Raw genomic sequence first — 13,268 nt, 5'->3', positions numbered from 1 at the left:
GCCGAGCGGTATCTGGGTGGATGTAATGAATCATCAGCGTGAGACCTGCAGGTTGCCTCTGGGGTCAGGAGTCCTGGCTCTGAAGTGAGTAGGTGTGTGTGACATTGAGCAAGTCGCTGCCAGCCACCCACTGAACCCAGTGGGCAGTCAGTGGGGTTTGGGGCCTGAGAGCCACACTGGTGTAGCAGGAGCCCTGGGCGTTGTAGCTGCCACCCTTCCCTTGCCTGTTCGGAGCTCTGGATTGGATTTGGGAGAGGATTTGATTAGCTCCTAAACAGTGGTGCTGTTTAGAGGGCCTGGCTCATTTCCTGTGTGTTGTTAGCAGGCAAGAGGAGGGCAGGATTAACCCTGGTCCAGCCAAGCCAAGGATGTGATAGATGGAGAGATACAGGCTGCTGGGAGGGTGGGGCTGCACTGGCCAGCAGTGGACCGGAGGCCCTGGGTGGGCAGGCTGGCCTCAGCTGGGCTCACTGACTGGATGCTTGTCACCTGAACCTGTTACAACAGCTAAGTGTGTCCCCAGCTGCCTGCACTTCCTCTCTCGGTGTGTCAGCACACTCCTGAAGCCCCGTCTCTAGACTCTTTCTTTTTGTCTGCTTCACTGAGAGCAGCGACTCAGTGTGTGACTCATTCCCCGCTGTCCCCTCAGTACCTTCCCTATGCCCAGAGAATGAATGAATGCCTGTGTGCCCTGCCCCCACATCCTGCTGCCACTGCCCTGAGCAGGTTTGATGCAGACAGCTCTGTTGCTGTCATTTGTTGGTGACAGACAAGCCACACCTGCCATTCATTCTGTGGCCTTGCCCTCATCTTTATCTCCTCTCCTGCTGTAATTCTCCTGCCCACCCCGGGGTACTCAGCTGTAGTGTCACAGAGCACCCCTCAAGCCACTCCTACCCCAGTTCTCCCCAGCACTGGCCTGACCGAAACGTGCCCACCTGGCTGTGGCCACACAGGTCCTGCCTGGGAGCACAGCAAGGCACAATGAACCTTGGTTTTTGTCTACAAAGCTTCTGTCCTACTTCCAGTTCGAGGCTGGCTGTTCCCCCCGCCCCCCATCTGGATCCTGAGTGTCCCAGATCCTTGTGTGCAAGAGGCCTGGGTAGGAGACTCGTCTTAACCCTGCATGTGAGGCTTTGCCTTCTTAGGTTTTTCCTTGCCCTCTAGGGGCTCAGTTTCCCACCTCTATGATAAGATGAGACTGCTTGTAACTACCATCCTATCCGATTCTCTCCCTGGGCCAGACACGGGGAGACCAGCCAGTGCCTGTGAGTTCCACACAGTGTCTCAGGGCTCTGTTCCAATGCGAAACACAGGCTCTGGGGCCTTAGAGGCTTGACCAGAGTTACAAAGGGAGAAGGTGGTCCTGTGAGGATGGGCTGCTGCATGGGGAACCCAGGTGCATAACTGCTGGGCACTCTGGGTGGTTTTTTTGGCAGTCTCCCGGTCCCTTGGTTCAGTCCCCTGGAGACAGGCACCTCTGCCCAGTGGCACTTCCCCTCTTGGCTTTGTTTGGCTTGGCCCAGCCTAGGCAGGTTGTCAAGAGGAAGGCTGACTTGCATTTCTGTTTTGGGGCTTGTCACTGTACTTTCCCCAGGTTACTGGCTGGGCTCTGCAGGCAGGTACCCCAGGGAGGAGAAATCAGCCTGCTCCTTTCCTAGTGTCACTCACCGTCAGGCCCCAGTGACACCTGGGGTTGCTGCTGTTTCCATCTTTTCCCCAGGACTAGAGAGGCAGGTGTGCGTGGAGAAAGGTGGTGTGGATGTGGGGTTCAGGTGAGTTGGCAGGGGACTGTTTATTTTTCTGGATGAAGATGTTCCCTAGGGTCTAGGGTTTAGATCAGAAATTGGCTTTGGAGACCCGGGTTCTGGGTCTCTTCCAGCCCTTAATGGTGTAGGTCAGCTTTGGGCAAGTCACCGAGTCCCTGTCCAGCCAGTCTGGGCCTTTGGTCTTCTTGCCTGTCCAGTAGAAAGCCACGTCAGTCTGGGCAGCTGGATGTGACAAGCACAGCCCTTAGCTTCCAGCAATTCTGGATTAAGGGCTCTGGTATCACAGTGGCCAACAGTGATTCCAGGTCTTGGGCAAAGTTTACTTTTAGGAGTTGCTGGGGAAGATGAACCTAGGTGTGAGATCTCCGAGTTCAGAATCTCCAACTCTAGATCCAGTCTTATAAATCAGCACAGCTGCCATCACTCACCTTATTTCCATTAAGAGCTTTGTACTTTGTATAGTCTATTCTAGTTTGTCATTTGGGCACACTGGTTATCCCACTCACAGGTGGGGACCTGGAGGCCCTGGTTATTGATTGGTTCTGTCTGCTCCTGTTGTATGATTCTCGGTTGTCGCCTGCCCCTCTCTGGACCTCCACCTCCCTGTCTATGCATCGGAGGTTTTCTATTGCTGATGTTTTATGGTGTAAGGCTGTGAGATCTAAAGGTCCCTGGGTAGTCACCTCCAGACACAACAGTGTTGCTGGGGCGAGAAGGCTATGGAGTCAGCGGCCCAGGGGTCAGAGCCGAAGGTGTGCGTTCTCTGACCCAGCCAAGTCATTCTAGAATCCTCCAGGGCTTCCCCTTCCTCTCCACTGCACGAGGCCCTTTTACTTTCATGCCCCACACTGTACTTTCACATCTGCGCTGGTGCTCCCAGAAGGTGGCCCTTGATGTGTGTGTCGCGGCTGCCTGGAGCCACGTGTGTCTGGGTCACACATTTGCAGCTGAGCAGGCCTGCCTGAGCTCTGTCCATCCCCACCCTTCCCCGCTTTCTCAGCTTTTCAGCTTCTCGGCACAGGGAGTGGCCTTTGGGTCTCAGGGCAGTGGATAAGTCATTGTACTTGGGGTTCTGTTTTCTAGTTCTGTTACCCAGCAAGTGGTTATCCATGGCCTCTAGAACCAGAGCGCATAACAACGTTCTGGGGTACCTGCCATGGAAATTCTGTGCCGGAGCACGCTTGTGCACTTGTTCCTGCGCCTCTCTGTTTCCAGAGTAGATGCTGGGTCTTCCTCTTTTATTGGGCTGTAGGTGGCTGTGGCCCATCTGGGCTCCAAAGAGTTCTAGCTCTAGTATTCCAGGTCCCTGGGTGTGGCAAGGAGCCTGGATCAGGGCTGAGAGCTGCTGCCCCCTGAGGCTGTGGCCCTCTGGACACTGGCATTGCCAGGGCCACAACTTCCTTGTAAGAGAGATGGCTTTCAGACTCTCATCATCAGAACTGGCTTCTTTGTTTGCAATTGAAATCTCCCTAGCAAAACCCCGAGGGGTCCGTTGGGTTGTGTGTAAGGCAGGAAAGTGTGTGTGTGTGTGTGTGTGTGTGTGTGTGTGTGTGTGTGTGTATGATCCCTAAGGTTCTGCCAAACAGTTTAAAAGTCACTGGGTGGGTTATCTCCTGGTGCCTTGACTGTATGTGTATGACATCTGGTTAATCCAGGTGTGGGCAATGTTTTACAGTTCTGGTTTCATTCCAGTCTACTGATTTCAGAAAGATACTTAACATTTAGAGCAAATTCTTGTTGGAATGATTCACTCAGATTTTTTTTAAACTTTGGCTCTCTGGCCATGCTGAGGATTCTGCCACTCGGCAGCCGCTCTAGTATGGGACTTATTTTGGTTCTGGTCCATCGAGGCAGAGACTGTGTAGCTGTTCTTTACTCCCAGTGCAGTGTTGTCTCTGTTTTCTTTTGTAGAATGTGGATAGTGATGCAGTGGGGTAGATCGTGTGAGAGAGGGGTCTAACACAGTGGGGCCAGACCCATACTGGGGACCTCTCGCTCTTCTCCCTCGAGTGACCAGTGACGCTTTAGATGAGCAGATGCTCCAGGGAAGGAGAAGCTAGGGGCTCCATGCGCTGAGCCAAGAAACTTTTCGGGTTTCTGTCCAGTCCTTGGCCTTTTTATTGTGGGTTTCAGGGTTCAGGCTGCTCCCTCATTTGGTGCCAGCCTCTGGGATGTGGGTTCGTACAGGCTGTTTGACCTCTTGTAGCCTCCTCTTCTGAACCTTCCTGTGTCTGTTCTGCCTTCCAGATGTTTGAGACAGAGGCAGATGAGAAGAAAGAGATGCCCTCGGAGGAAGGGAAGGGGCCAGGTGCTGAGGAGCCTCCACCCAGCAAGGACTGCTCTCCTGGGCAGGAGCTGCCTCCAGGAGGAGAGCTTCTGCCTACCCAGGACTCCTCTTCTGGGCAGGAACCTGCTTCTGGCCAAGAATCTCTGCCAAATAAAGACTCACCTTGTGGCCAAGAGCCCCCTCCAGGCTCCGAAGCCCCGGCAAGGGAAGATTCCCCACCAGGCCAGGGCTCCCCTCCAACCTCAGAACTCCCCTCTTGCCAGGACCTTCCTGCTGATCAAGAACCTGTTCCTCACCAGGACCCTCCAGCAGGTCAAGACCTCCCTGTGGTTGCAAAGTCCCCTGCCCAGACCCCTTCAACCTGTCAAGATCTGCCTCCTAGCCAGTGCTCCGTGCCCACTGAGGTCCTTGCTGAGGAGACCTCACACTCTGGGGACCTAGTGGCAGCTACTGAGCCCCTGCCTGCTGCCTCCAGACCTGCCTTCGTGATACCGGAGGTCCGGCTGGACAGCACCTACAGTGAGCAGGCAGGGGCCCAGGGAGGCAGCTCAGGAGATGAGGAGGAGGCAGAGGGGACAGAGGAGGCGGAGGATGAAGAGGAAGAGGAGGATGAGGACACAAGCGATGATAACTACGGAGAGCGCTGTGAGGCCAAGCGCAGCAGCATGATCGAGACAGGCCAGGGGGGCGAGTGTAGCCTCTCGTTGCGGGTGCAGAACTCGCTGCGGCGCCGGACGCACAGCGAGGGCAGCCTGCTGCAGGAGGCCCGAGGGCCCTGCTTTTCCTCTGACACCACCCTGCACTGCTCGGATGGCGAGGGTCCCTCATCTGGCTGGGCCATACCTTCACCTCGCACCCTTAAGAAAGAGCTGGGTCGCAATGGTGGCTCCATGCACCACCTTTCCCTCTTCTTCACGGGACACAGGAAGGTAAGAGGGTAAAGGTGGAAGGGGGCAGGCTTGTGGGAGGGGCAGCTAACTCCCACCCTCACCCTTCTTTGAAGCTCCTACAGAACTTTCTGCCCACATGATAGAAGACAAAACCAAGGCCAGAAGGAGCTAGAAGGCAGAGTCTAGACAAACTGTGACTCCAAGACTTCAGATACTGGGTTTCTGTAGCTTCACTGTCCTTGTCCCCAACGAAGGCAGAGCAGGCTTGGCCTAGCCTAGGACAATGAGTATTTGGAGCTAAAATATCTGAGATAATAGCTGAGGAAATAAAGAGTTACAATTTAGATGTGCTCCAGCCCTAGCTGAGCTAGAAATCTACAGCCCATAGTCACAAAGAGCATCTGTTTATCCTATGCTGGTCTTCTTCTCTTCTTCCCCCTCCTCCCCCCTTCCCCTTCTTTTCCCCTCCCCCTTCCCCCTTCCCCCTTCTCCTTCCCCTTCCCCTCCTCCTCCTTCCTCATTTTATGCATTTGGTTCAGGGTCTCACTACGCAGCTCGGACTCTTAGTGATCCTTCTGTTTTCAGCCTCCCCAGTGCTGGGATTACAGGCATGAACCACCACCATGTACCTGGGAGCGGGGCCAGCATGGCCTGTGGTGCTGGTCCCAGTCCCTGTGCTTGCCTAAGCAGGTGCTTAGTCCACTGAGCTATTTCACCAGCCCTGGCATTATTCCAAGCAGTTTGTATTAACTCACTGATTCTCAAAAGAACCCTATGAAGCAGAGGGTATTTTTGTGCCCATTTTACAAATGAGGAAACCAAGGTACAGAGATGTTATCTAACTTTTCCAGGCACACAGTTTATGGTGTCTAAGCCAGAATTAGATTCTGGTCCCAGGATGAGAACCTGTAAGTACTATGTTGTATTACTGTGCTGTTTATGCAAATATTTCTACATAGGTAAGTAAGTATGGGTTTCCTGTGTGTGTGAGGCCCTGTGTCACCTCAGGGGCCACAGAGGTGTGAGGAATGAATTATCTGTGTGGGCTGGGAACACAGCGTAAGAGGGAACAATTGTGCCGTGGGCTTGAAGCCCACCATCCAGTTTGACGCTTTGCTCTGTCCCTTACTTCTGGTGTGGCTTTGGGCAAGCTGTCTCGCTCCTCTGAGCCTTACTTACTTTCCCTCGAAAATAGAGATCAATAGCACTTGAGTCCCAGGGTGGGAAGGTTGAACCAGAAGAGGCTGGGGTCCAAGGACATGGATGACATTGGCAAGGCCTGGTGCCTGTCCTGCTCTTGAAGTGCAGCTGCAGGGGGAGGGGTTCTGGTGACAAGTGGGAGTGGCTCAGTGGGAAGGGTGGTCAGGGTCCAGTGGAGCTGATCCTCAGGGCCTGCAGATTTAGAAGAGACTCGGGTGCCTGGGGCAAAAAATTAGGAGGAAGATGATCCAGCCTGGCCTGAAAGGTTGAACAGCTTTAGAATAATCAGAGGAAGGAGCAGGCATTCTTTGGCTAGAGCAGGAGATCCCTAAAGGGCAGCATAGAGCATGCATGCTGCCACTCCTTGCTCTAAACCCATGACAGACATCACTAATGGATCCCAGCACACTTCCCCACTGAAGTGGGACAGGGCCTCTGAAGCCCTCTTAGCTTCTTAGCCACTAGCAGTAAGGCTGACTTGGCGTTTGTGAAGCTATCTTCTGCTGCACGGTGGTCAGGCTGGAAGGACAGGGTGGGGACCTCCAGAAAGGGCATGGAGGTGGAGCAAAATCCCAGAGGAATTGGGACTGGCTCTTCATTTTCCTCATCTCTAAGCATCTGTAGTTCTCAAAACTTTGTGTGCTCCAAAATGGCCAGGAGGAAGTCACTTGTGTGATGTCTAGTCTCCAGCCATGGGCTCTGGAATCAGAATTTCCAGGAGTGGTGCCCAGACGCTGCTTGTGAAGCAGTCCCTCCAGTGACTGTGATGCCCTCCTGGGCTAGAGTGTTACCATCGTGGGCCATTTCTTGAGGCAGCACTAAAGGAGAGGTGGGGCCTCAGGCTGAGCCACATCGGGCCTGACCGTCTCTCTACAGAGGGCCCCTGACAACCAAAGACCCACCACCTGCCTTGGGCCTCCCAGTGCTGATGCCCTGCCAGACCTCTCCCTTCCTGTTCTAGTCCTCTGTTCCCCCTACTCCAACACAAATATTTACGTTCTGATAAATCTGAGCACATTTGTGCACACACATCTCGCTCCCCAGTTCTGTCAACCCAACTCCTACTTTGGAGCACACATTCTGCCTAGGAGTGTGGCAGGGCCAGGTCAGCGCTCCTGCCTCAGCCTCTTGCTATGGGTGCCTGGGTTCCCACTGGCGTCCCAGGCTCTCCCATTCTCTTTGGGCCTATACCCACTTTTCTTCAGCTGGAGTGATTGTGCTGGGGGTGCTCTGAGAGTGCGCCCAGCCCCATGGTGGCCACCCTCCCTCCCACGTGACCTCCACCTCCAGTCTACCAGCTTCAGTAAGGAACCTGTCCTGGCTGAGAGGCCAGGAAGCCTGCACTAGATGAGCTGCCACCGGGCCCTCTTGGTGGCAGGCCTCGGGCTAATCCCTGCCCCCTCTGAGCCTGTTTCCTCACTGAAGAAGTGGGTAGGTTACTAATGCCATGTGCTTAGGGGTGCTGGAAGGATGAAAGAGCTTGATATTTAGGGCAGTGCTCACACCGAGCGCCGAGGGGCTGTTCCATAAATGGCCTGGGTGTTCTGTGGAAGAGGCAGAGAGGAAGTTGGGATCAGCAGGAGCAAGCAGCTGTGGCCCCTCACAAAGCACCACCCAGCCCCCTCGGACTTCACAGCAGTGCCCGGTGGTGGCCTGGTGCTCCTCTCTCTGCGGGGCTGAGGCTGTTTTGGCGCAGGCTGCATAGCCAGTCGGGTGGCAGCCAGATAGTGACCTCAGCCTGTCCAGTCCTCTGTGATTGCCCCAGCCCGTGTAATATGCTGATGAGGGACTGGGGTGGGGGCAAGTAGGGTGGAGGAGGGGCGGTGTATTCCCCCATACTTCCTGGCTTGGGCCAGGCTGACCTGGGAGGGTTTGTGATGGCCATTAATCCCAGCCACTGCTAGAGAAGAGGCAAATCTTCAGGCTGTGGATCCAGGGAGACCCAGGTTCAAGTCTCAGCTCTGCCTCCTCCTTCCTGGCTCTGAGGCCTTGGCCAAGTAGCTTCTTTCTCTGAGCTCATTTTCTTTTCTACAGTATGGGACTGCTAGGCCTTCTTGGGATTGTCCTAAGGATTCAGGTAGCAGTGTGTAAACCTCTCTGTGCTGGGGGCCGTACAGGCTGCGTGCCCAGGGCAGTGATCTGGTAATGAATGTGGTGAGACCCAGAAGGGCCAGAAGAGCTGAGGGGGTCGTTCGCGTTGCTGCTTGAGTGAGCCGAGGCTGCCAGGAGCGCATGCTGCCTGCCACAGGGGGGCATTGTTCCTACTGCTGTTCCTCCTTCCCCCACTGCTGTCATTCTACCTGTGTATGTGTACTGTGAGCAGGAACGTTGGGATCTGACACATCTCAGGGATGGTCTGTGTGGCACAGCTGTTCCTTAGGCGTGCCCGCTTAAGTCCAGAGAGAAGGGCCTCAAGGTAAACCGAGAGGTCGGTGTTCCCTCTGTGTGGTTGAGCTGGTGCATTGCGCCCCCTGCTGACAGACATCCTGATGCCCAGCGGAGCAGATCTGGAGGCCTACATCAGCCCTTTTCCTGAGGTGCCAGAGGAGCTCCCCTGGAAAAACTGTGTGTCTGGGGCCCAAGACACGGTCATTAAATCACACCCCAACCTGGTCTGGCTCAGCTCAGGGTCACAAGCCATTCCTTGCCAGGGAAGGGACCAGAGGCCGTGGCCCTGCCCTGGCTTCCTTCCTCCCTCTCCACCGAGGCCTGGCTGGGGCAGAGGCTGTCAGGGAGGATGCCAGCCCAGTGCACTAAGCTTCCCGCCCTTGCGGAGGTCAGACAAGAAGACCCCTATGGTGCCTTCCAGCACCAGGATACGGTGACGCCTCCAAGGCTCCTGCTGTCAAATGGCCTAAAGAGTTATTTCCCACGTTTAAATAAATAAATGGAGTTTAAACCCACTGTGTCCACATGGGCATGTGGGGCCCAGCCTGCGGCCCTGCCAGGGAGCCCTACAACTCAGATCAGGACCAGGAAGAGAACTCACAGAGGAGCCCCCACCCAGCACTTGGCTTTGGAGCCAGATGCCAAACTCTCTGCTCCTTGCCAACTGTGGGGAGCACAGGCAGGTTAGCAAACTACTCTGGGCCTCAGTTTCCTCAGTCGTGAACTTGGAGAAGTAACAGCAAATATTTATTAGAATTGGCGCAAGAGTTAGAAGGAGAAAGCACTGGAAGCAGGCGCCCGGCACATAGTGAGTGCCTCATAAGCACTACCCAAGCCTGCTATCGCCAGCCCTGTTGGGCAAGTCCATTTGCCAATAAAGAAACTGAGGCACAGAGAGAGGTAGACCTGAACTAAGGTCAATTAGTTAATATGTGATTAAGCTCGGAGTCAGATCCGGGCAATTACGAATCTACACTCTTAATCACTACTGTAATTATAGCTCTAATGATGGGAAGAATTATAATTATTATTCCAAGAGGCTGTGAGCTGCCGGGCCTGGTGGTGGCTGGGTGAAGGGGGGCAGGCCCCAGGGGTTCCTGCGTGAGTACACAGAGGGATGTGGGCAGTCCTGGGCTTCCAGCCCTTTGATTTTCAACAGGGTAACAAGAGATAGGGAAAAGCAGGCCCCACTGCAGCTTAGGAGCCCACTTTGACCCCTTCCAAGGCCCTGGGCCACAAGCTCCCTGTGGATTTGGGGACTCCCTAGAGGAAGACTCAGAACTCTGTGCACTCAGCGTCCGCTCTTCCTGGCCCGCAGACCCTGCCTGGTGCGTGGATTCTCTGGCTGCCTGGGGGCCAAGCCCAAGCCCAGCGTCAGCCCTCTGTCAGGCTGCTTCCCTTGGGCCCATCCCTGCTGAAGACGATCCCCTCCCAGCAGTGGAAGGAAGAGCCCATTTCCCAGCTGCATAGAGGCTGGGGGTGGTGGCTGGGGTAGGAGTGGTCCCCAAGCCCATTGTGTGGGGCTGATAAAGTGCGGAAGCTGAGGTTAGAATGGGAGGAAGCCCAGTGCAGTGGGCCCTTTCCCACGGGTGGGGGCTTCTGCTGAGCCAGGCCAGTGTGATTGTAGCCTGCGTTTATGTACTGGGGTGACAGTGGTACCACTCCCAGGATCAATGAGCTACTGAGAACAGAGCATGTCCAGGGACTGGGTCACGAGAACCCAGACTTCCACCTGGGAATGGTTCACTGCCACATTGCTACATGGGGTGGCCCTTACCAGGCCTCTGCCACCACTAAGCAACTGAAGCCGAGAGGCTGGGTAGCAGGGCTGATGCCCAGGCCTGGCTCCAAACCCCAGCCCTGAATTACATATCACATGGGTGTGTGCTGCTGTGCGCACGTACACACATGATTTATGGCCAGTGGGGAGGCAGCTCAGGAAGGAGGCAGTGTTTCCCCTGAATCTCTTGCTTAGAAGCATTACAAACGTGTGCTGTCCCAGTGTTGAAGTAGCAGCATCCTCTGGTGGAGAAACGCAGCCTTGAATTCAGACCATCTGGTTCTGGCTCTGTCACTTACATGCGAGGTATCCTCGGGCAAGTGACTCAGAGCCTCTGTTTAAACTCCTTATGAAGATGAATGGGACGTTATGTAACTCATGTCCATTCTAGGGCTTGGCCTCCAGTGCAAGCTCCATAACTGAAGGTATAATCCATCCATCCATCTGTCCATCTGTCTGTCCATCCATCCTCAAGTGGGCACTGCACGGAGGCCACAAGGGCTACTGTTCCAGTCCCTTTTCTCATTGCTGAAGTACGACACATGACACCTGCAACTCAAAGGAGATGTTGATTACAGCTCACGGTGTGTAGAGATCACAGGCCATAGACAGCTCAGCACAGGGGATGGCAGGGGAAAGCCACTCACGGCATGGTGGGCAGGGAGCAGAGTCAAGGGAGGAGCCAGGGAAGCAGATGGATCCTTCCAGGTGACCCCACCACCCCCACCAGTGACCCTCATCCTACCAGACCCTGCCTCCACACAGCAAGCCATCTGTGAGCCCCTGTAATCCAATCGCCTTTCCAAAGGCCCCCTCCAAAGAGCACCTGAGGATTTGGGAGACATTTTACATCTAAACTAGAATAAAACACAGAAAGCATTAAAGGCTTAGCCCATCATTAAGAGGAAATCGGGGGGCTGGTGAGACGGCTCAGTGGTCTAAAGCACCTACTTAGAACAAGCTTAGCAAAGCACAGGGACCGTGGTTCAATCCCCCAGCACCACATGCCAGCCAGCCCCGCCCCCTGGTGGGCTGAGCTGGCCACACACACACACACACACACACACACACACACACACAAATAAATAAATTTTTTAAAAAAAGAGGAAATCGAAGTCCATGTTTGATCTCATGAAAATCTGGGGAAGGGGTGCATGCCCTTCCTACCCTGGTTCTGAACGTTCCACTGTCTGGGGACACAGATTGGGCTCTGCTTCAGGGAGCCCTGTCAGGGTCCTGTCACTGGGTCTCCTGTGGAGGAGGATGCTCAAGCCCAGGCAGGAAAAGGGAGCCAGAGGACAGCCCAGCCTAGAGGCCTGGAGCCTGCGGTGTCTCCACAGGTCTGGCGAAGGGTCAGATGAGAAGGAGATGAGAGGGGAGGGCCTGCAGGCAGGGGCACAGCCCCCGCAGAGGCAAGGCAAGGAGATGGTGGGGTCTGTGGGCTGAAGGAACACCGCATACAGCGGAAGGCTCTGGATCAGGCGGCGAGGGCTTCACCATTGTAGTTACCATTCTTCTCTCTCTGACCCATCTGTGCATTTGACATATTGACTTGCTGAGCAAAATTCTGATTTGCTGCTGGTAACCCACAGCCAACCAGAGGAGGAGGATTTGGAGCAAGCCATTTCAGGTGTGGTGAGATCGTAAAGGCAGTGAAGGGGGCACAGAATTGTTCTGCAGGTCAGGACGATCTTCCAAGGGACAGAGGTGTTTGAGCTGCCTGGTGGAGGTCTAGCTCCAAGTTTCCTAAAGCTGGGTCTCAGGAGGAGAGGGAGGCAGGACAGGCGCAAGAGGGCGAAAGAGGCAAGGTAGGTGCAGGCGCTGGTTGGAGGCCCATGAATGGAGGATGTTGCAGGAGCAGGGAGCAGCTGGAGAACAAGCACAGGAGTTGTGGTGTTGCTAGGGCAGAGCTTTCTGCTCAGATCCCTAGCCAGGAGGCCCTGTCGTGTTATGGAGAGTGGGTGTTATCCCGTGGGCCCCAAGCACCCTAGGAAAGCTGAAGGGCAACAGAGGTACTGGCAGGCCCATGCAAGGATTCACCATACGTGCTGCTGGTCAATCCCAGATCTCCTTGGACCCTCAGGCTCCTGAGCTGATCATCATGATCACGCCCTGAGAAATAAGGGACAGACACCAAGAAAAGGGCTGCAACCAGCCAGGTCACAGAGCAGATGCCTGAGTGAAGCCCCAGTCCTTGCCTGCGGTGATGCTTCTGTCCGGATCGCAGCCTCTCTGGCTTCTCCTCAGCCAGCCTGGCTCCTTCACGCACCAGGCGAGATCTCTGGCTGGGGGCCATGCCGAGCCAGTCATGCTGCGCTGCGTGCACAGATGGGCCGTTGCTAGCTGGGGTTTCCCTCCCTCAACTTGTGCTGCTGGGGTAGGGTCACTGGGGCTTGGGGCCACCTGGTTGCCAGTTGTTGACCCTGGAGGTGGAGGCTGTGTGTTGGGCAGCAGCCCTGGACGGCCAGACTGCATTGTGTGTCCTCTCTCTACAGATGAGTGGAGCTGACGTGGTCGTGGATGACGAGGAAGCCTCCCAGAAGCGAAAGAGCAAAAATCTGTACGTTGGGAAGATCCAGGGTCCTCATTCTCATGGTCGGGGAGGCTTCCTGCACCCCTCTCTCTCTTCTGCCCAAGGGCTTGCTTCATTGCTTGGGAGCATGGTTGGGGAGAAGGCTGCACTCAGCTCCACCCACAGTTCAAACAGAAACCTAGGAACTTTGTGACCCTCAGCTGCTGCAGTGGCCCTGAGCGCACTCAGAGCCAAGCAAGGTGTTGGTTCAGTATCTGGAAACCACAGTGAACCAGAGGCCGCCAGCTCGGCTTCCCTGGCCATGCCCAGCGTCTGAGCCAAGTGGTGACAAGTCTTTTGTTCTCTCTCTGGGTGCTTGAGAGACCAGGGAAAGCACAACTGCTGACAGTTTGCTAACTTCCCGGGTTGTTGTTTTATTTTT

At 55.1% G+C, this 13,268-nt stretch overlaps 1 protein-coding gene across 6 annotated transcripts in view; it reads left to right on the top strand.

Annotated features, from left to right (window-relative positions):
• The window catches only part of Rgs3 (regulator of G protein signaling 3), a 126,925-nt gene that overhangs the window by 107,942 nt on the left and 5,715 nt on the right, over nucleotides 1-13,268 (top strand). For all 6 annotated transcript variants that reach the window (XM_004638478.2, XM_023723370.1, XM_023723371.1 and 3 more), the window contains 2 exons: nucleotides 4,017-4,985; nucleotides 12,810-12,874. In XM_004638478.2, the coding sequence (XP_004638535.1) occupies nucleotides 4,017-4,985; nucleotides 12,810-12,874 (1,034 nt within the window). The remainder of the gene's footprint in view (nucleotides 1-4,016; nucleotides 4,986-12,809; nucleotides 12,875-13,268) is intronic.

The sequence above is a fragment of the Octodon degus genome, unplaced genomic scaffold (genome assembly GCF_000260255.1).
Source record: "Octodon degus isolate 3935 unplaced genomic scaffold, OctDeg1.0 scaffold00098, whole genome shotgun sequence".
NCBI classification, from domain to species: domain Eukaryota; kingdom Metazoa; phylum Chordata; class Mammalia; order Rodentia; family Octodontidae; genus Octodon; species Octodon degus.
The sequence above is the reverse complement of the archived record's forward strand: the minus strand, read 5'-3'. Positions and strand labels throughout refer to the sequence as shown.